Source organism: Myotis brandtii, unplaced genomic scaffold (genome assembly GCF_000412655.1).
Source record: "Myotis brandtii unplaced genomic scaffold, ASM41265v1 scaffold441, whole genome shotgun sequence".
NCBI classification, from domain to species: Eukaryota; Metazoa; Chordata; class Mammalia; order Chiroptera; family Vespertilionidae; genus Myotis; species Myotis brandtii.
Genome location: NW_005366873.1, coordinates 2,471,366 through 2,493,692, shown reverse-complemented (window position 1 = coordinate 2,493,692; position 22,327 = coordinate 2,471,366). Strand labels below are relative to the sequence as shown.

Below are 22,327 nucleotides of genomic sequence, written 5' to 3'. Positions count from 1 at the left end.
GTGTAGCGATCGGTCTGGGGTTTGTCCCTCCTGCTTCGGGGCTGCGGTTGGCTCTCTTGCCCATTGCTGGTGAGCTGGCCTTGGCCGACAGCAGAGGTGGTCTAGAGGGTACCCTGGTCGGCAGGCTGACCCACCAGAGGTCAGCGTGGATGTGGGGGCCGGCCCCTCTCTTCCTTCAGCCAATGTCATCTTGGATGTCATAGATACTAGGACTTACTTTAAGCAGAACATTCTGGATTTATGAATTGGACTTGGGCTCAATTTTTTATTTTGTACTTTGGATCCTCTCATTAAGGAGATCAGAGATAAAATGCCATTGTTTTGCCAGAAGACTGGCCACCAACAGGCTCCCCGACTTAGAAAAAGGGGGTAGTTTGAGTTTTCTTGAGTGACGGGGGGTATCTGTTATAGATCAGCAGATTTCTACAGCTCTGTGATTTTAAAGAGACCTAAATATACCCTCTTGCCTTAGTCTGTGCTAATCTTGCTACTACTGTCACTTTGCACATTTGTAAATGACAATATCGGGGACACTTAAAAGAGTTGTGGGGCTCTGTGGGACTCGGGCACGTAGCTGAAGGTTACACACTCGCCTCTGGGGGGCTCGAGGGGATGTTTACATCATCGCCACGTTTTGCTGTTGGAGGATTTGGATTAGGGTTGGGAGGTTGTGTTGCTGCTGCAGTGATCCGGGTCCTTTTTCAGCCTCAGGCCTCTGTGTCAATCCCCGTCATAGGAAAATTTTAGGCCAGTTACCTTTAACTCCTTGGTTCTCACCTGGGGTGACTTCGCTCCCCAGGAGACGTTTGGCAGTGTCACCATGCATTCTGGTCGTCACAGCTGGGCAGGGGTGATGCTGTTGTCTAGTGGGTAGAGGCCAAAGGCTGCCAGGAACCCCCACCCCCTCAAAATTATCAAGATGTCAGCAGTGTCCAGGCTGAGAAGTCCTGCTTTCACGTGTTTATTGAGCAACTCTCCTTCCTGAACTGAAGAACTGACCAAGATATAGGAAAGTACTTAAAAATAAATGACACCTCAATTTGCAAATGTACATTTTAAGTTGTCTTTTTTGCCAATTATGTTCTTAAAATATCTCAGTAATTTTCTAGAATATTCTTTAAAAAAAGAGAAACGATTAAAACTACACAACATGATGACACAAGCGATCGTAGCTGCTCATGCTTCGGGAAGGCCTGTGTGTGAGGTCCAGCCGTGCATTGACACCTCACCTGGTTAGTGCAAGGCATGATGTGAAGTCATCACTCTCACATTTCTCGAAATCTTAGTCTTTCCCTCACCTGCTAGTCTTTTTTTTTTTTTTTAAGTCAAAGACCCAAACCAGATCATCTTGCTTCTCCCAGAATAAATACTAAAAGTTTTATTTAAAAAGATACAGCTCCAGATTACCTTCTAGGATCACATTCTGCTTTCTCAGTCTTGCTCTTATTCTTAAAAGGAGCCATCTCTTGACAGTACTTCATACATCTCGTGCCTCCTCCGTGACATTCCCGGGGAAGTAAATGAAAGGTGTAAATTAAGAAAAGCAAGTGTTTGTGGTTCCCACTTTAACCTCCTGTTCTGTTAAACGGCTTCGTTGAAGAGGGCTGTCACGGCTCTTGAAAACGTGGGAAAATCCACAGCACGCCCGAGCCTTCAGCTGCCTGTGGGCGCGCAGGAGGTTTGATGTGAAAATTATATGGCCACATCTAATGGGCTGTGTTTTCACCCCACCAGATACCAGCTCAGGAGCGGCTCTTCCCCCTCCCCTGCTGGTTTAGCTAAATTGTTTAACTTGAATCGCATGCTATTAAGAATTGCAGTCTAGTAACCCAAGTGCCATTTTTCAATGTCTCTTGTGTAGTAGCCTGTCTGTATGACCCAACCCCAACCTTATAAATTTCCAGACATCTGGCAAGAGCCAGTTATCAATTCCTCCCTGATGTGGGGATGATAAGGCCTTTGACCCCTACTCTTCCCCATAATTTACACCCCCCCCCTACCCCCACCCCTCGGCCCGTGCCCTGCGGAAGCCTGGCCAGCCGGTGGGAGGAAAACAGAAGCCTCCAGACTGCTGCTTCCTGTGAAATGGGAATAACAGTTTTTATCCTGCCTGTTTCCCAGACTTGTGTATTTATTTCACATGAGATGAGCTCAGGATTCCAATAGAAAGCAGTCAGGTAGAGATAAGATCATGGCAATGACACCAATTGAAACATGTTTTTAAAAAATAAGTTTATTCACATGCCGTAGCTTACACCCATTTAGAGTGGACATTTAATGGTTTCTGGTATGTTCCCAGAGTTTTGTGACCGTCACCTCAATCAATGTTAGAACATTTTCATCGCCCCCAAAAGAAACTCTTCGCTCATTAACTCTCACTCCTCCCCATTTCCTTCCACATCTGCTTTCTGTGTGTGCATCCGCCTGTTCAGGGCGTTTTGTGTATGTAGAATTGCACAATATGTGGCCCCTTGGTAACTGGCTTTTTTCACTTAGCATAATCTTTTCAAGATTCATCTATGTTGTGGCATATGTCAGTGCTTCATACCTTTTTAATTGCCAAGTAGTATTCCTTTGTGTAGGCAGATCATATTTTCTGGCTCCATCATGAGTTGATAGGTAAGCTTCAGAATTTTAAAAATATGAAGGCAGCCCGGCTGGTGTTGCTCAGTGGTTGAGCATCGACTTGTGAACCAGGAGGTCACAGTTTGATTCCCGGTCAGGGCACATGCCTGGGTTGTGGGCTTGATTCCCAGTAGGGGTCGTGCAGGAGGCAGCCTGATTCTCTCTCATCATTGATGTTTCTGTCTCTCTCTCTCCCTCTTTCTTCCTCTCTGATATCAATAAATTAAAAAAAATGAAGCCAAACCATTTTCCTTTTAATTTATAAATTCCATTTATTGGAAGTTAAGTGCTCTTATGGTAAATACTGTTTTGGGGCAAAAATGTCCAAGTCTATGCATGCTCTACGTCTTTGAACAAGCGCTTACCTTAACAGACTCTACCTGGAACCAAACATTGGATAAAGGTGACTTCAGAGTTCGTGGTCTCCCGGAAGCGCCAAAGACTTTTATTTATTAAAGTAGAAACTATTGCTAGAAACTTTCTCCGTAGTTTGGCTGAGGATCAAGTCACTACCTCCCATGATTCAGACTAGTGCCCCGTGGGCTCTGTCTCCTCTTCTTCGTTTCTCCTCCGTGGTCATCGCTCCAGTGGCATCCTGAAGACTGTGATTGGGTGAAGTTATTTCCAGCGTGGGGAGCGTTTTGTTCAGTGTTCGGTTGGTTGGTTTGTTACTCTTCTGGTTGTTGGTTTTACCTGTTGCAAATATAAGAGCCCAGGTATGTTTACATTCTGCAGATAGGAAAGAAAAGCCACTTTGTCCAGAGTGGTTGCATGGGCTCCCACCTTCACTGTGGTTGCTGTAGCAAAGGCGGGGGTTTCTCTGCAGGGGGGGGGTGGTGGTGGTGGGAGGTGTCGGAGGGGCCCAGTCTGGGTCAGCTGCTCTGGTCACTACCCTCCAGCACTGTTAAACTTTTCAAAAAACACCTGACACCTGATTTCTCCCCTTGTATAGGCTGCACATGTCAGACACATGACAGTGGTTTTCACTTGAAGAAGCGGGAGCCTTTAGTAATTTTTAAGGGAACCCTGAGAACTAGGCGTTCTCTTACAGCCACCTGAGTGCGGATGTGTGAGTTGTTATTCTGAGCGCCACACCCGGACAGGTGGGAAGAAATGGGAGTGGATGGGATTGACCCCTCCAGTCATGTGTGTCCTGTCACACGTAGGAATGAGATGGTGTGTGCTGTCACCTTACACACACACACACACACACACACACACGATTGTTTCTTCTCTTTGAAGGCTCTCTTCCACCTGATTTTTACTAACAAAGATATACATGTTTGGGATGGCAGGAGATAGTGTTGGGTGGCACAGGGATTCTTTATTCCCGGAGCCCTTATCCCTTCATTCGGTCTAACTCCCCCTTTTAAGCCGAGAAACCCCAAATACCAGAGTACCGGGAGAATTCATTTCAGAGCAGCTGACCCGGCTGTGTCTCCCCTGCCTTCTGCCACGTCACCAGAGTCCGGGCAGGACCCATTAGGATTGCCTGAGGCCCGTGCCCGATGACAACAGAGGTGGCTGCTCAAGTTCTCCGATTGGCAGCAGCGTGATTCCTTCTGGAGATGACACATTGGGGGCGAGTGTCATTTTGGAACCAGGGATGTTGGTGAATGGAGCTGGTGAGCGTTAGAGAGAATAGGAATGAGAAGGTGTCAGGATCGGTCCTGCCCGTGGGAATCCACTGGTTTTGAATATTTATGTCCTTTATGGCCTTCCAATGTGATCCCTCCTTTCATAACAAGCTTTCTTCAAACTATTTCAATTTAATAAGTTTCTGTGCAATTAGTGCATTTCAACCAATAATGGTTTATTTTTAAAAACCACCAGAGAAGCTTTAAATAACGTTTTCTCATAAATTAGTCCTCATTTGCACAGTGATTCAGTTATTACACCATGAAGACCCTCTGGAGTGTGATGTTGTCAGGACACATAATAGCAGAGAATAGTATGTTATTAGCTAATGCTAATCACCGGTTAGTAGAAATGGGAAAAGAAGACGTGTCATTGGGGCTCCCGTGGCTAACAAGACGTGAATTACGAAAACATCTCCCAGAGAAATTCCAGGGTTGTTCTAGAAACCTGTTATTTGCATTTTCAAACATCTGTTCTCCGTCGATAGGGGAGGAGGGTGCTGGTTATCAGCCCTGCTTTCTTGTTCGGAGCAAAGCTCTGTACTTTTCCTGCCGGTAACCTCACCGCAGACACACCCTGCCCCTGCCTCTCAGCCCCGTTGGGCTGCCCACTGTCTTTATGTAGGTGATGGCATTGATTTCCAAAGATTGCCAGGTCGGCTTCCCAGGCCCAATCAGACTCTGCCCTTGGCCCCTCGATTCCACGCGGTTTTGTTCGTGGTCCACGGTGGCTCAGCTCGGCTCCACACTCCTTCCCATAGGCCTGCTGCGAGAAGGAGCTTCCGTGTAGCCGGAACCTTCTAGAGAGCACAGTGTTCCCTTTACTCCAGGAGCTGCATTCCCAGCACTGTCTGCAGCCTGCGCTTCTTGAACCCACGCTGTTGCCTCTCGCTCTCCCATGGCAGTCTTGCTGGTGACAGCAGATGGGCTTATATTTATTGCCTGAAACTGTGACTCAGTCCTGTTCTTTCAAAGTAACTCGATGAGCACATGTTTTCCCTGGGCCCGCTGGCATTTTGCTTATCCCGAGAAGGTGCGTAGGGCCAGGACCCTCAGCTCCAGGTGCAGACGGTGGGTAAGGAGGTTCCGGGAGAAGCTTCGCTTTCCGCTGCTGAGGTCCGTCCGAACCTCATCGGAGGAACCGGAGGGAGAGGTGCACTGGCCGTCTGGTCTGCTGGTGGCACTGGTGTCCCAAGAGCCAGGCGGCCCTAGAATGGACTTCATTGAGTGTTCCAGCCACGGCTGTTAAAGAACTCCATTCATTCCCTGCACGCCTTGCCGAGTTTCCCACCTGGATAATACTAAGGTTAGACACTGCCTCCCAGTGAAGCCTGGGCCTTCAACTTCACTTAAAGAGTTAAATTGGTGTTGCTATCAGGTACAAAGTAAAAGCATCTCCTTTATTCAGAATTACCCAAATGACTCCCCCCCCCCCATTTATCCCTAACCCTTTAGAAACTGTTGTGTACCTACTTTTGCTTTGTTGTTTATGATACTGTAATGAAAATAGTATGTTTTATTTTCTGTTTCTCAATATTTTTAAATGATGCTGCCAACTCCTGTTGTGACACCTATCCCTGAGATATTTTTCCTTGGCCGTGTAGAGCGTCCGATAAAGAAAACTTTTCGAGTGCATGTCCTTCTCCCTGCATGTAGCTTTCTTCAGTAAATGTGCCTCCTGTTATGCCATGGCCATGTCTGTACATGGAGGTGCGTTGGGTCTGCACTGAATGCGAGCGAGGACCTAGTACAATGAGTCCCTCGCTGTGTGCTCTGCTCGCCCTGCAGAGCTGGGTCGTGCTGGAGGTGGGCAGGGCCTTAGAGGCACCCAGCAGCCGGCATCCTCACGTGTCATGTCTACCTGAGCCCCGGAGATACAGGGCATACAGCTAGTTAATGGGAGGTGACAGTGACACTGAGACACTGCCCCCCCCCCCCCATCTGTTTCTGTGATGAGGCTGAGAAGACGGGAGCTGGGCTTTGTAAAAGGCAACATGGCTCTGTTCATTCTGTGTTGCTTTCCATTTGGATCCTGGTCTCTTTATCACTAAGGTGAGGTCCTTGAGGGCCAAGGTAGTTCTACATCCCTTCAGTGCTGGGATGGGGATTCTGTGTCCCCTGAAGCCGGCTCTGAGTGGGGTGGCGGAGTGACATTGTCACGGGTCAGGGAAGAGTGAGGTGTTGTATGTGAGGTGGCACTTGCCATTCCCGACTGTGGGCCCTTCCATACTTGATGATACCACCTACCTTTGCATGGACGCCGTGGGCACACGTGTGCTCACTCAGGCCCCATGCACAGACTCTCACCTGGCCATTCGCCCGCGCTCACATTTTTAACAATAATCCTGAAAGCAAATATCATGTACATTTGCCTTGTCAATGATTGTGTCTGGGTTTGGGGAAGAAGTGGGCTTGCCTTAGATTGATGGTTCTCAACCTTCCTAATGCCGCATCCCTTTAATACAGTTCCTCATGTTGTGGTGACTCCCAACCATAAAATTATTTTTGTTGCTACTTCATAACTGTAATTTTGCTACTGTTATGAATCGTAATGTAAATATCTGATATGCAGGATGTATTTTCATTACAAATTGAACATAATTAAAGCATAGTGATTAATCACAAAAACAATATGTAATTATATATGTGTTTTCCGATGGTCTTAGGCAACCACTGTGAAAGGTTGTTCGACCCTCAAAGGGGTCTCGACCCACAGGTTGGCGACCCACAGGTTGAGAACCGCTGCCTTAGATGAAACAATGGCAGCCTGTCTGGAGCCTCGATTGCCCTTTCTCTGCATCTGCGTTAGATTGTTCATTAACATATTTCAAGTATAATTAGTTCCCATCAAACTTACCTCACCTTCAGCGGTGAGAATTACTGATGGAGCTAAACTAGATGAGCGTAATCTGTACAGACGTAACTCTCTCTCCGGGTCACAGAGCGCATGTGGGCATGCTTGGGTGGTTGGTTGCTGTTGCTTATTATTATTACTTTGTATATTCAGTTATATATACTTGTGTATATGTCAGTAAATAGTAAGAGATAGGAGGATTCTAGCCCCTTAAGAATTTCTCAAAAATTGTTATTTTACTAATTTGCTTTTTTTGTGGAATGGCTCTTACCAATGCCCCTTTCTTAAGTGCATTTTCAGTTTCTTTAAAGATGCTGTGCTTTCAAAATTAAACTCTTCCATGTTATGCATAGAACCCCAACTCCTAGCTTTAAAACCTGGGGTTCAGTTTGTTATTTTCCAGGGAAATTCTGGGTATGTCTAGATTGAAGGATTTTAAGAAATCAAAAGCATTCAATTATATGATTTAGAAAACCCATTCCATTTTGCAATTCTAACTTACTTTACAGACCCACAGATAATCCTTCCCCGCTTTCTGTGGGGAAGAAAAAAACCTAAAAAACACAACCTAGATGCATCAGTCAGGGTTCTCCAGAGAAATAGAACCAATAGGGTGTGTGTATATGTGTGCATGTGCATGTGCACATGTGTGTGTGCGTGCACGCGTGTGTGTTACTTACCACCGGGAATTGGCTCGCATTGTTATGAAGATTGGCAAGTGCCAAGCTCAGTGAGCTGCAGACCCAGGAGACCAGTGGGGTGGTTCCAGTCCAAAGGCTGGCAGGCTCGAGACCCAGGAAGAGCCGAAGTTTAAGTTCAAGTCTGAAGGCAGGAAAAACAGATGTCTCAACTCCAGGCAGGAGGAATTCCCCCTTATTTGGGGGAGAGATCAGGTGAGGCACATCCACCTGAGGGTTTTATTCAGTCTCTCAGTGTAAATGTGGAATTCATCCAGGAACACAGACACACTCAGAATACTGTCTGACTTTACATGGCCCAGTCAAGTTGACACATAAAATTAACCTTCACGCCAAACTTTGCTGAGACAGAGTTGAAAACTTTTGTCTTCCTCTTTCTGCCCTATAGGTGGGCTCAGAATTCTCCCAACAGCCCACAGCTATTGGCTAGATTGGGCCTGAATAACATTATTTCATACAGTCTTTCTGTATCTCAGAAGGCGTTAGGATTTTTAGGGGTGTGTGTGTGTGTGTGTGTGTGTTTTAATGCTTTTCAGTACCCTCTTCTATACTCTTTTCTTTTTTGTTTATTTTTCCTGGCAGAGCAAATTGTACTTTCTAGCTCATTGGTTTTCATTCTGTTAACATTTGAATATTGCCCAGCCACCTGTTGAGCGGGGTGTGTGTGAGCTCGTAAAGAAACAAAATAGTAGAATGCACCACTGTTGCTATTTTTTTGGTGGCACATCTTCACTCTTGATCCATGTGGTCATGTCCAGGACCAGTCATTACACCGTGTCGTCAGGTGCTGAGTTGCTGGTGAAAATGAGAGAAACATCAATGATGAGAGAGAATCATCAGCTGCCTCCTGCACCGCCCCCCCCCCCCAAACTGGGGATCCAGCCCGCAACTTGGGCATGTGCCCCTACCAGGAATTGAATTGTGACCTCCCGGTTCATAGGTTGATACTCAACCACTGAGCCACACTGGCCGGGCTTGCCTTCCTCTCTCTTGACATGCCACCTTCCCCAGAGGTGATGCACGTCTTAAAATCCTCTGTCACAAGTGGGCAGTGCTTCCAGAGGAAGCGAGGAGCAGACTTAGCACCAGTATTTGTGGCCCCTACTTTCCGAAGACCACGTCTTAAAGCAGGTCAGTGTAGCCCGTGGCTGCGGAGGCACTGGAGGAGGAGGCAGGCCGAGTGGTCATTCTGGCGGGTGTGTGGCTGCTCAACGCCTCCCTCCCCCTGTCCCAGACATTCTTATTTCGGAAAGTACCGGACGCCTACCCCGGTATACTGCCTTGGAGCAACCCCCTCACTGTGGCCAGGAGCAGGAAACTCACGAGCCTTCATTCGCTTTTCCTGGGTGGCCCCAGTTTCCCCACATTACTGCTTGATTTGCCGATGGCCGGTTATTGAGGTCAGTCTGACTAAGGCGACTAGACTGCTGCAGGGCGGATGCCCCTCGCTCCTCATACCGAGCTTAGAGGAGTGTGTTGACACATAACTGAAAAGTGCACAGTTAAAGCAGGCTCAGGCATGGCTGGATCCAGGCGCTCATACCTGAGGACACCATGTCCCCCCAACGATTGGCCCTGCTTTCCTCCAGGTTGACTTCATTGCATGGGGGCAGGTTCAAGCCCAGAGAGATCTTACCTTCCCCCTCAATTGCCAACCAGTAGCTGTGGTTAGGGGCTGTAATATACCGAGTGCATTTGGACTGAGCATCCCTGGAGCCGGGGGTGGGATCCACTCCACTTGAGCTGTATGACTTTGAGAGTTGGGGTGGTACCTCCTAAATAATTCAGGGTGTGCTGTTAGGGGAAAAAGCACAAATAGATGCTGAGCAGAAAACGTAGCCGATGTCTGCCTTTTAGCCTTTAGGATCCATTGAAGAGTTTTCTACTTGTTAGGGGAGACTGAGCTACCGCTGGTTCATGGCACAAAGTGAGTTTGTGTATACATTTGAATTTGTTCATAAGACAACTACTCCCCTTCCCTCCCCAAACTTAAAGTGGCTTACAGGACTTCATAGTCTACAAAAGGTTTAGATATGAGTAAGTAAGGAAATTAGAGTAAAGAGAAAAGCAGGGTAAGCCCCTAAGATAAGACAGGAATAAGGTGACTCACAAATCTCAAAGCTGGCGAGCAGCGCCTGCAGTGCTGGTGAAAGTGAGCTGCTCATTCGGCTCTGAGGTTCCTGGTATGAAGAGCATCTAGACCTTGTACAGAGGGGTGTGTGTGAGTGTGTGTGTGTGTGAGTGACACTCCCTCCTAAGCCACAAGCCCCTGTGGGAGGACAGGCCCTGCGAGAGGCCATGAGAAGATGATAAAGATGATGCCCGTCTATGGTAACCTTAGATGCATGTCTTTTCTAAACTCCTGGGGCACTTGCCCTCCGGAACTTGCCCCTTTGCTCTCAGTATTGTGTTAGGAAACAAAGCGAGCAGACAAGGATGGAAACCTCTCTGTTGCTGGGTTCCTTCCAGGAACAATGGGCGGGTTAAACCGGTCACCTGTGGTGGGAGGCAGGCAGGTGAGTCACTGCTGTGACAGGGCAGAATGGGATCCTTAGTTGTACAGCGGGGCCAGTCCTGTGAATGGACTCATGCTTGCCTGGTGACTCACGTTCCTGTTTACAAATGAGCCACGGGAGTGCTGTGGGGACCGGGACCTCCGGGGTGGGCAGCCCTTCCATGGGCAAAACTCAGGGCTCCTGTCATTCAAAGTCAAGATGCAGGGACAGCTGCCGCCAGTGGAAGGCCCTGGAGGGACACCAGTTTATAGGTGACGTGGCCCCGTCTCGTTTGGGGAGTTCACATGGCCTTTGGATGATTTTGTTCCAACTGGATACTCCCCATGGGAGCATCGGGAAATATGGTAGCCAAGTAAATTATTCTAGAACCGTGGCTGCTGTTGTATAGATTTGTCCTTCGTGTCTATCGATTTTCCATCTCCCAGTCTTTAATACCCACTATGCTCATTGTGCTTTTTAGTGACTATCAGAACCTAAGATAGTGGGTCTTGTGCTCACTCTCATATTCTTCACTCTGAATTCTGTGACTCGGGATTAAGAAGGGTGAGCCATCTGTTCATGGGACCTTCCTTCGTATAAAACTTTTAAAAACCTAGAACAGGGGAGGTGTACTTCCTTTACAACGGGCAGAAAAGACATAGATATTTTCTTTCTGAAAAGCCAACTAGAATGATGCTTCTTTGTTGGGAAAGAGCTCTTCTCGGGCCTCAGGTCTCCCTCTACACCCCTAAGTTCTCTACACCATCCAGAGAGCAGCAGCCAGCATCTGCACAGGCAAACCCGTCTACACAGCAGCGCTGTGAGTTGACTGAGACCTGGTCCGTACTCCCCCTCTGCCGTTGACTAGCTGTGTGACCTTGGGCATGCTCCTTAACGTCTCTGAGTCAGTTTCCTCCTCTGTGAAGGGAGAGGGACAGGACCTACCTCAAGGGTGGCTGTGAGGTGTAGCGGAGGAACACGCACACCCCTGGCGGAGTAACAGGCAAGGAACCCAGGCAGCTCGCGCTCGGGGCTCCGGCTGGGTGGAGATTCGGGGCAGCACATTCCTTTTGGAGCACCTAAAGTGGGAGCTGCCAGACCTTCGAGTGGCGGAGTAACAGGCAAGGAACCCAGGCAGCTCGCGCCCGGGGCTCCGGCTGGGTGGAGATTCGGGGCAGCGCATCCTTTTTGGAGCACCTAAAAGTGGGAGCTGCCAGAACTTCGATGGGACTGGAGAGGTCCGTGCCATTGCTTCTCTCTCGAAACGATTGCCGCCTGGCAGAGGGAAAGGTGTTAAGACATCCCCAATAGCTGTAGGGGTGGAACCATATGTAACTGCATTTTTGTAGGGTAGAAATACTGCATGGTTTATGCTAATAGAAGATTCAGTAAGGTAAGTTGAGAGAGAGAGAGAGAGGCTAGCCAGCTGGCTCCCTGGAGGCCCAGAGGCAGAAGTGGCTGCGTGCATTGGGGTATCGTGTGCCTTGGGGTAACAAAGGGCAGAGGTGGGGGAGCGGGAAGGGATGCCACAAAGTCTGCATGGAGGAGGCTGTTACGATGCCACTGGAGGGGGTCCCCAGGCTGGATGGCAGGGAGGTGGACGAGCTCTGGGTTCGCTTCTCCTCGCGGGGAGCTGTAGAGGAGTGGGGTTAGGGTAGAAAGCCAGGCTGGGGCCGCGGATGCCTGGTGACCGCGCCCCCGCCCGCCGAGCCTCACTCTGTTCCCCTTTCTTCCCGGCCGCAGTGTCCCCTCCCTTGCTGCACTCAGGGCCACGACTGTCAGCACCTCTACCCCCCCTCAGACTTCACTGTCAGCACTCAAGTCTTCAGGGACATGAGGAGGAGCCACTCCTTACAAAAGGTTGGGGAGCCCTGGTGTTTGGAGGTAGGTCGCGGAGCCGAATGACGGTATGAGACGAGCCAGCCCCGACATGAACCCGCCCATCCAAAGTTTACCTGCAGCCAGGGCAGGGCCCATCCGCCACGGCCCAGCTTCCCGCCGGGTCACTGTCGTGTCGGGTGCCATGATGTCTGGGTGTACTGACCGCTGATGGGTGTATCAGAGCCATAAAGATGCCAGTTTACCAGAAGAGGGCGGAGGGCGGGGCTCCCGGGGACCCGAGGTGCCTGGCTCCCAGGGGCGGCCGGCGGTCCAGTGTCCTGCGTAGCTTCTGTGAGAGCGAACAGCACCTTATGCCATTAAACTTGACCCCCAGGAAATAAGTCTCTGCGCCCCTTTCCAGCTCCCAGTGGAGGAGGAGTTATCACATCCACTTCGCCTCTGTTATCAGTCACTTCGAACGCATAGCTTTTCCTTTGGAATCAGGGTGCCCAGGAAGGCTCCGTCCTCCGTGGGCCACCTTCCCGGGCAGCCACGCACAGCTTTCTTCACAGACCTGGCTCTCCAAGGACAGGGCGCATCGTCAGTTTCTTTTAAATAATTCAATATGTTGTCAATACCCCACACCGCTCCGTGCTCGGCAATGACAGTTCTCTTCGGATTAGTGGTCCCAAGGAATAAAGAACATCGAGAGCAAGCTTTCATCTTCAGAAAAGCAAAAGTCAATGCAGATGAAAATTTTAAACTAACTCTTTAGACTTAAACAGCAAATGATTTCGTACTAATGCTAGCTTTAAAAAAAAAAAGATAAGTGAATAATCAAGAGCCAATTCGTAAAGCCCTCTGCCTTTAAAAAGCATTTATTGTATACCTGTATATGCTGAGCGCTATGCTACGTGTTAGGGCTCTGAGGACAGAAACGGGCCTAGAGCATATTAACACGTGCCCATGTGACTTGCCTTTGGAGAGAGAAGGGGTGGACTAAGTCATCTTTAAAAGCTTGTTCTAGTTTAAGAAGTAGTACCTAGCCCTTTAAGAGAAGCAGAGACCTGGAGAAAACCATACAGAAGAAACGTAGGCACCCACAGGTTTTTTTGTTTGTTTGTTTGTTTTACCTGTTTATAATCTCTTCATTATTTGGATGCATTTCTTTTCTCAACATTCATGGGTCTAAACTTTAAAAGTCTTTACTCAGGTTCATGTTTTCTTTCCACTTGACATAGCACCCAGGATGCTATACACTCCCGTGTGTCTTAGCTCTGGTTGGTCACGCCACGGATTGGCATCTTATGGAAATCTTGCTATCTGACCCTTCCCCTTTGGCCAGGTGTGCGTGAAACAGAGGATGTTCTGGACTGTGCCTGGATTACCTGGATCCCAGTGCGTGTGTAAGCCCGTGTCCTTTAATTGGCCTGGGTCTGACAGAGCAGGGGGTCCCCCATTCTGTGCAGCAGCTGGGGCCAGATGCAAGCTTTTCCTCAGCCGCCCCTCCCTGGGTCATCTATTATAATAAAAGCGTAATATGCAAGTCAACCAAACGGCCAAACAGCGGAATGACCATCCGGATGACCTTCCGGACAAAGCCGGGGCTGTGAAGGCCCACTCTTGCATGGATTTCGTGCATCGGGCCTCTAGTCTTCTAGTCCCATCCGGACGACCTTCCGGACAAAGCCGGGGCTGTGAAGGCCTGCCTACTCTTGCATGGATTTCGTGTATCGGGCCTCTACTCTTCTAGTAAGTGCAGTGGTTCATTCTGACTCTGGATGAAAAGGCCATAGCTGTTCCTCCAGCAGGGCCTGCGAATGCTAACTCATTAATCTTTGGTCGGGGTTATGAGGCCGATAAAGGAGAACCAGACACCCATTCAGAGTCTGAGGAAAACGAAAGAGAAAGACTGGATTTCTGCCTGACCCACAGATTAGATCCCTGGCGCCAGCTCTGCCCCTAGGATGGGGGAACATCTCCTGGGAGAGTGCCAATATGTGCTGCTTCTGGGCTGGGGTCTAAATCTCCCACTGTGACTAGGTCAGGCACGGCAACACTACTCACGGGCTGTGTGAACTTGGCAAAGTTACCCTGCTGCTCTGCCTCGGTTTCCCCATCAGCGAAGGGGGATCCCACAGGGGCTGTTCTGAGCATCAAATGAGGAAGCCTGTAAAGTGGGGGCTTGGTCAGAGGAGCTGGTGTGCCTGGTCTGGCACAAGCACCCGGCAGGATTCTTAGGGGCTCGCACACAGATAGTGTGGCCATGTGATGGGCGGCCACTGCTGGGGCAGCTCAGTTGTGTAGCCGGCCTCCCATGCAGCCATTTCCAGAAATGTATACGGCTCCTTTGGAGTGTTTCCTACTGTGAGAATCGGGGTGGTGTATGGAAATCCCATCCACAGCACAGCACAGATGTGCTAGAGGAGGCCCTGGGTAGTGTCATGGAAACCGCACTCAGTTGGAGGCAGGACTGGGTGTAACCCCAATGTCCTCTCCCCTCTGTTGGCAACGTGCTTCACCCTCCAGGATGCAATCCCCGTGTGTGTAAAAAGGGATGGCAGTGGAGTACCTGCCCTGCTTCATGGGGACCTGTGAGGAGCCCTTGAAATCTGATCACAGTGATGTTTACCACACATTTTCTATGGTCCAGGTGTTTGCCTATGTTGAGTCTTCACAACCTGGCAGCAGCACTGAGAGGGAGGTACAGTGACTATTCCTTTTTGCAGAAGAACCACAGGGAGGTTAAGCAACTTGCTTAAGGTCACACAGCGAAGGGGCAGAGCCATGACAGACCCTGGCAGTAGCCCGTGGTTGGAACCTTCCTCACCAGCCATCTGCCACCTGCTAAAGGAGAAGGTGTTGGTGTTCAGTACCCCCAGCCTCCTCAGGAGCTGGACAGACTTCTCCTTCAAGACAACTAAGTCCCATTTTTTGCTCTACAAGTACCGTATTCTGGTACTTTATACCCCATCCATATTTAAGGTTCACTGTTCCTCCCCTTTCTTTCCTGCAGTTCAGCTGGATTCTTACTCTATAGTTCTCTCCGCCAGGGAATGAAGGTTGGTTGACCAGTTGAGTAAATATGACTAAGAAAGTCGATACCCACCTGGGCAGCATGACTCACTTCTTTCTAGTTAGCTATTCCCGTACCTGTTCACGCCAGCCGTACACAGTCATTACATTGGGGCTATTAACCGGTTTAATAGTGACAATAATAGGGTGTGACCCCTGGCATAAATGCATTCAGATAAAAAGCAAGTGTTTTTCCTGTAATTGCTTAGTCAATACCATTTTCACGGAAATGCTTGCAAACAATCTTTTAAAAAGTTCTTTGTCCCAGTCCTTCCCTTATTCCTTGCTTCCTTCCTCTTTGGGCCTCCGACACGTTTTTCCTAATCTGTGGAGATAAGCAAGATGGTGCACCGTGTCCCTTCTGAGGTTTTGGTTGACCCTCCTTTGTGCTAGTGTTGAGGCTATTTGTATCCCATGTTTAGGGATACATGAGTGTGTGTGTGTGTGTGTGTGTGTGCGCGCGCGCACGCGCGCGCGTGCGTGTGCGCCTGTGTGTTCAAGCGGGGGATCATTATTGGTGGTACTGGCTTATTGACCTCTCAACTCATACATTTAAGGAGAAAAGAGACTTCTGCTAACGTTGCAAAGCTAGTCACAGACAGGGAGTTAACCGTTCTGGTGGGAGGAAATGAAACTTTTCTTCGGTTTATTAGACCACATCCTATAAATCTGTGGCTTATTATATGTCTGATTTCTGAAAAGCATGGCATCATGGCCAAAGTTTTGTTTTTGCTTGTTAGTCATTGAAACAAATATAGATGCCGGTTCATTTCCTCGGCACCCTATTTTTCAGTACAGGTTATGTATGGAAACTCTGGGTTTTCACAACACAGTGCATAGAAGGGAAGTATTGGCTTTATAAATCTCCACTTTACAGCTATGGACCGGCAAGCGTTCCGTTAGGCTGAAATGTTTAATGTGCCCTCCCCCTCCCATGTCCACTGCGCAGAGGGCTCTGATATGTGGGGGCTTCACCGAGGCGTCCTGGTTACCTAGAGAAGCAGGATGAGAAAACAGCACAGGTACTTCTGGAAGGCAGCGTTCACATTTTGACAGACTTCCAGTCTTTTCAGAGATGTGTTTTAAAAATCATAGGTGGGCTCATAGCATATACACATTGTGTTCTGCTTATATTACATCGCTAGTCATAGATACACTTTCCTAGGTCTGCCCCAAAGACTCTTTGTAAAACCTCTAAGGGTTGACCATTCTAGAAGGGGGCGGCCCTCACTCTGCTTGGTCATCGCCTGGGAGCAAACAGACCACTTCTCGAGTCTCACTATTACGGTGCATCTCTCGTGGGTGCAAGTTGAAAATGATGAAGACAGAATGACCCGGACGTTGCAGAATGCCCACGTGATCTACATACCGCGGCTTAGCCCTGGTCCATCTGTGCAGGCGGGCCTGCAACTCAGTCCTCCCCCAAGTTCACTCTTGGAGTGGGATGGCTATGGGACCACCCATCTTATTTTATTTCTCCTCTCCCTCATTCTCTCTTTGCACAGCTTCTTTGTTGGAGTCTTAAATGAGTGCCCGAGTTTCCTCCGCCAATTCACTGCAGAACTGTAAATGGGTATCTTGGTGCCCAGCTTGGAACTTCCAGCACGTTGGCGAAATCCCATTCCCAGGGCATCGTGACCAGGCTGTAGCTCCCGCTGCCGATCGGCGCCCCCTACGTGATGGACACAGCTTGTCCTGCACTCTGCACTGGGGAAACAGTCCCAGAGCGGGAGAGGGTCACTCTGGGTCCTGTTGCCCCTGTCGTGTGCCATTCCTTGGACCGAACTCGGTGCCTGCTGTTCCTCTCGCTTCTTCCACTTTCCTTCCACCCTGAGAAGCTGGTGCAGGAGGTAGGAAGGGCAGACTGAGTGTGTGGAGATCCGCGGAGGAGCTCCATCCATGGGGTGGGTGGCGTGTCCTCTCGCCCTGGGTCCACGCCTCTTGGGCCGCCTGACATCCACCCAGCCGCCATGGGCTGTCTCACAGCTCTTATCTCTGTGACCACCTCCCTTTTCTCCATTCTTGGTGAGTCACATGTTTTCTTTGCATCCGGTGTGACAAAGGTCATTAACAGAGAAGACTTGGGCCTTGGATGCGTGACATGCTGTCACCCGCGCGTTTGTTGTTTTGGGCGCTCCCCTTTGGTCATTCTGTGATGTGACAGGTCAGTTTTCAATGGGCTAGACTGTGGCCAGTGTGAGTTTAAAGTAGCCTTCAGACTTTTCCGTCCTTCCGGGGCCCCCGAGTCAAAACACGTGGCCAGTCCTTGAAGGGCAGGAGTGGATGCTCTCGTTATCTGTCAGGCAGGTGGCCTGTCTCCCTCCGCCTCACCATATCTCTGTTCTGCAGAGGACTCTCCTGTTATCAGTGTCTTCCATGTCGGGGGGGCAGATGCTTGGAATTTGGGACCAGAGAGGAGCCCGAGTTCAGCTCAGACTCCAGGACTTAGTTTCCTCGTGTTAAGGGAAATGATTGTCAGGCACGCAGAGTGGGCGATCTGGGTTTGTCTCCTTCCTTATCAGGCCAGTCTTCCTCTCCTTCATTCGAAAGGAATTCATTCATCAGCTACTGCTTGTGAACCAAGAGGGGATGCTAGGAGCTGTATCCCCTTTTATCCTTTACTCCATATGTTTCCAACTTTCTCCAAAATATCTCTGAAAGTCCATTTCACACCTGTTTGCATGAAAAATGCAATAGTGACAAACTGTGTTTTGAGGGGAGCAAGGCAGGAGAGCGGGTCCCATTCTGGCCTTCTTTTCTGTCCTTGCCCGGCCGGTGGCTGGCCTCCTCTCCTGGAGCTGGAAATGAGGAAGGAGGTGGCCTTTGTACAGCCTTGGAGCCTTTCCGACGCCTTTGTTACAAACTCCTGGGGCCCGTGTGCCTGCCATGCACTCACGCACGTCTCCGGGGCTCGCCACCCCACGGTGCTCACCCACGTGCTCCCGGTCAGCTGGGCCGCCAGTGCGGCGGGAGAGAACATTTTTTTTTTCCTCTGGGAAAATCTAAGTGAGGCCCATTTGTTCTCAGAGTGAAAGTTTCTGTTTCGGAAAAGTCAGTTCCTTCCGACCAGGGAGGGTGGGGACAAGGAAGGAACTAAAGACACCAGAGAAAGGAGAAGTGAGAGTGAAGGGAGATGGGAAGGAATCGGGGTGACCAGAGGACTCACAGTTGCCGCCTCGGTTCATTTCCCAACCCCTCTGGTCACCTGGTCCGCCCAGCCTTGCCTGAGCCCCCTGGGGTCGCAGCCCGTGCCCTGGCGGTGGCCTCTCGCTGCTTAGGAAAACAGAGCTGGCGGGAGGTGGTGTTGGGTTGAACTTGAGCTGGGGTTGGGGTCAGAGGGATCACGGAAGCTCTCAATCACCCTTTGCCCGGCCTGGCTCCTGCCTGCTGGGTGCCTGGCAGGCCTGGTGGTTCACCGGGGACCAGGGGGGCAGGTGACAGGCCCACTCCTCCTGGGAAACGAGCAGCCCCTCCACCAGAAGGTGCAAGGAATGTGTGACCAGCCGGAAGGAGATCCTGTTGGTCGTTCACAACCCTGTCTCCCGGACAAGTTTCCTTTCCTCTCGCCTTTTACAGGGATGCACGAGAAAGCCGGGCGGAGGTGCGAGGGGTGCACGCTGGCTTAGGGCACCTTTTACTGGCTTCAGAGATACACGCAGATCCTGGGGCAGGGGGCTGCGCATTTCCTCTGTTTCCTCGTATCTGGGAGGGTCAGCAGTGTCTGGGCGTGGACGCCTAGCTCCAGATTTTATAGGGGCCTTTCTTCACTGCAGTCTTGCTTGGTTGGGTCCCTTGCAAATGTCTGTTTTTCGGATTTGTACTTACTATCTACTTGTCTGTGTCCCTGATTTGTTTGTTTTGGTTCGGTTTGGATTTTTTGGGGGGGAAGGTATCTGGGAACCAGGTTTCTTTTGAGATGTGGGACTTCAGAAAGATGATATTTTAAAATGCATCGTACAGCAAATGGACTTTTTCTTTTGGTCTACACTTCTATGAATTTTCGCATCAATTCCTATTATCGCTGTGCCCATCAGGACACATCACCCTCTACACACCCTCATGCCATCCCTCTGCAGCCACCGGAGGGGTGGGTTTTATTTGTCATTTTTGCTGTTTGAAGGGCAGTGTTAACTCGATTCGTCTCTTTCACGCAGAGGCTAACTTCTCCCTGTTGATGACCTGGGTCTGCCCGCTCTCCTCCACACCTTCTCCAGCGGAAGGGCTGGAACCGGGGGCCTGCCATTGCCGGCCTGCTGGTGATTGACAAGTCTCGGTTGGATTTTGTACTTTTTTGGCACTGGCTGTTCTTGCCCGTCCGCTGTTCTTGCCAGAGAATGCTTTGGGCCACTTTGTGGATTTAGGAGAATTCTAGCTAATTCTGACCGTGGCCAAAGGGAAATATAATTAGCGAGAGAAATATGTTATTGCTAACCGTATAGGCAGCAGAGCGAAACAAAACGACTTCTGGAATCTTCTGCTTTGAATTATTTTCATTATTCTTGCCCAGATGTCTTTGCAGACCATCAAGGTTTGGGCATCACGTGTCAAATGAGGATGGTGCATTCTCTATAGATTCTGTTGGCCCAGCGTGGTTCTCCCAGGCTGTCCCCAGATGGCCCATTGACTTAGGTGAAAACCACACCCCCAATCAGGTTCTGGAACAAGCTGCTACCTGCACGGGGAGGCCAGGCCGCGTGTCACCCACTGTGGTTGAGAGCGTGCAATTCCTTAGGGAAAGTGAAGTGCAGGGAAGTGCGAGTAGTGAGCAGTGGAGGGCAACCTCAGAGGTCCCCAGCTCAGGGTCACACTTGAATGAGCCACAGACGATGGCCCCGCTGTGGACTTGGCCGAGGAAAGTAGAGGCAGTCACACCCGTGTGAATTCCTGTGTAACCTAATTCCCGCCTTTGTAATTACCTGGAGACTTGCCCTTGCAGCCCGTTGAGAAGTGGGAGCAGGGACCGAGGGCAGAAAGCAGACATTGTAGGGGAGACAGACAGAGGAAGGCAACACCCAGAAACACAGGCATGGCTCTTCTTCTGGCCTCCTGACATCTTAACATCGCCTTCTACAAAAGTAACCCAACTTTCCTGCCTCTATCCCAGCTCCCCCTCCTCCCCAGGCTGAAGGAATCTCTGGGTGGGGAGAGTCAGGGCATCTGCGATTTAGCCGAAAGGAGGCGTGAGTTTTGCTGATAAGAAACTGTTATTGTGTGGCCAGGTTGGAGGGGAATGTCCTCCAGGTGGAAGCAGAATAGTTTTCATGAAAAAAAAAAAAATTACACAGTCAACAAAGCAACACAAGCATGGGTCCGAGGGCAAAGCAAGAGAAACAAACAGCCTAGAAACAAGTTGCTTTTGTGCATCCCGCTGGAAATGCTAGGGGTGCTTTACAAAGCCGGGCTGGCGGGATTTTCACAAGGAGAGCCAGTGTGACCACGGGGCCTGGCACCTTCACTCTGGAATATGCCTCTGGAGGGCCATGCGCGTGGTCAGCCCCCTCGGAAAGTCCTCGCCATTTGTCTGATTGACATCCAAAACGTGGTATTCTACAAACACCCATGTGAGAAGGTGTTTTTTTTCCTTTTTCTTATTTGGGTGACAGATTGCATGTTAGGGCACTACGAGATGAAAGCACTAAATATTTGCGTTAGAAAAACACAGCGAAAGATTGATAGCTTTAGAAAAACACAGCTCATCCTCTCAGCTGAAAACCGATGGGCTTAAAATTCCATTAACAAAAATGACTGACTGGACGGCCCCCCCTCTGGGAATGATTCACAAGGGGTATGGGGGGTGGGGCGAAAGCAGAGGTCGGACAGTGGAGGATTGTACCGGATTCTTTTTTGTGTTGAGTAGACTAGGGCTGCTTCGTTGAACTTGAGGTCCAAGTTCGCCCAAAGAAATGCCCTCTCTCCTTCTTCAATGTTGGTGGTCTGCTCTGGGTCTTTTAATAGGACGGTTATCTCAATAGTTTTTCTCTCCATAAAAAGGAGTATATTTGTTATTCCCTCTTTCAGATTCCATGAAGGTCACAATTCTTGCAAGCCGTGCATGACATATCTTACCTCAGAAGAAGAGAGAATGTGGCTTTGGCACTTGGATATGGTTATTGCATGGGGTCAAGATTCCATGAATTCAAACCTATCACGGCAAAGTTTGTCCTTCTACAAACAGGGACATTTTCGTACCCACTTTCCTTCCTTTATTGGGTGATTTCAGTGAGTTAAGGTACAGAAGGCAGATGGTCTACTTGGAACCCGGTAAACATCTGTCCACATTAGCCCTTACTGACTTGCTAGTTCTCAGTGGGTATCTTTGCACTCATCTTTGGTGTGGGAGGACAGAGGCACGAACACCATCCCTGGTCCTGTGGGGGTGTGGTTTAGTAAAAATGCCCTTCAGGTATTGGGTTCTGTTTTTCCTCTTCTTGTTTCATCCTTATAGCTACTCCATGAGAGAAATACTAATATTATTATAACGTTCCATCTAAATAAGCTAGTGGTCACTAGCTTATTGAGTGCTTTCTAAGTGCCAGTTCCGGTCAAAGTAGTTTTCTTATATTAACTCATTTCATCCTCCCTACAGGTAGCAACCGTCCCCCCCTATTTTTAAAGAGAAGAAAAGTGTGGCACAAAATTTTTAAAAAATGTTTTTGTCCTTGGTTCCACTGAGAATAATTGCTTAGAGCTGGGATGGGAAGGCAGGGTCTTCCTGTGTTTGCAAAGCCAGGGGGCCCCCCTCTCCCCACTGCACTGCCACCCTCTGTCCTTCACCTGTGGACGGTCCAGCTCGCCGCACTCACGGGGGCGCGCTGAGCCGACACCCAGATGCTCCTCAGATCCGCTTATGACAGCTGGGGAGAAGAATCTTTATTACCGGAAGCTGTGGCTTTCTGAGTCTCTCAGCAATTGGCAGCCTCGATTTTTGTTTTGTTTTGTTTTGTGTGTGTGGTTTTGTTTTTTCAATAATTAGAAACAGCTAAGCCCTTGTTACCACCCACAGTAAAAATTGCTTGGATCCCGCAAATTAAGGGGGAAATTTTTTTGACCGTTGGTTAGAATGATGAAGACAGGACTCGAAAGAGGAAAGTTCATTTTGGAGAGTGAGCTTTCGATGGGCAC

The 22,327-nt window shown here is 49.5% G+C and overlaps 1 protein-coding gene across 14 annotated transcripts in view; it reads left to right on the top strand.

The window, feature by feature from the left end:
* The window catches only part of TCF7L2 (transcription factor 7-like 2 (T-cell specific, HMG-box)), a 186,705-nt gene that overhangs the window by 100,061 nt on the left and 64,317 nt on the right, over window positions 1–22,327 (top strand). For 7 of the 14 annotated variants that reach the window (XM_014546371.1, XM_014546372.1, XM_014546382.1 and 4 more), the window contains exon 4: window positions 12,053–12,193. The exons of the other annotated variants lie outside the window; for them this stretch is intronic. In XM_014546371.1, the coding sequence (XP_014401857.1) occupies window positions 12,053–12,193 (141 nt within the window). The remainder of the gene's footprint in view (window positions 1–12,052; window positions 12,194–22,327) is intronic. 14 annotated transcript variants of the gene reach the window in all.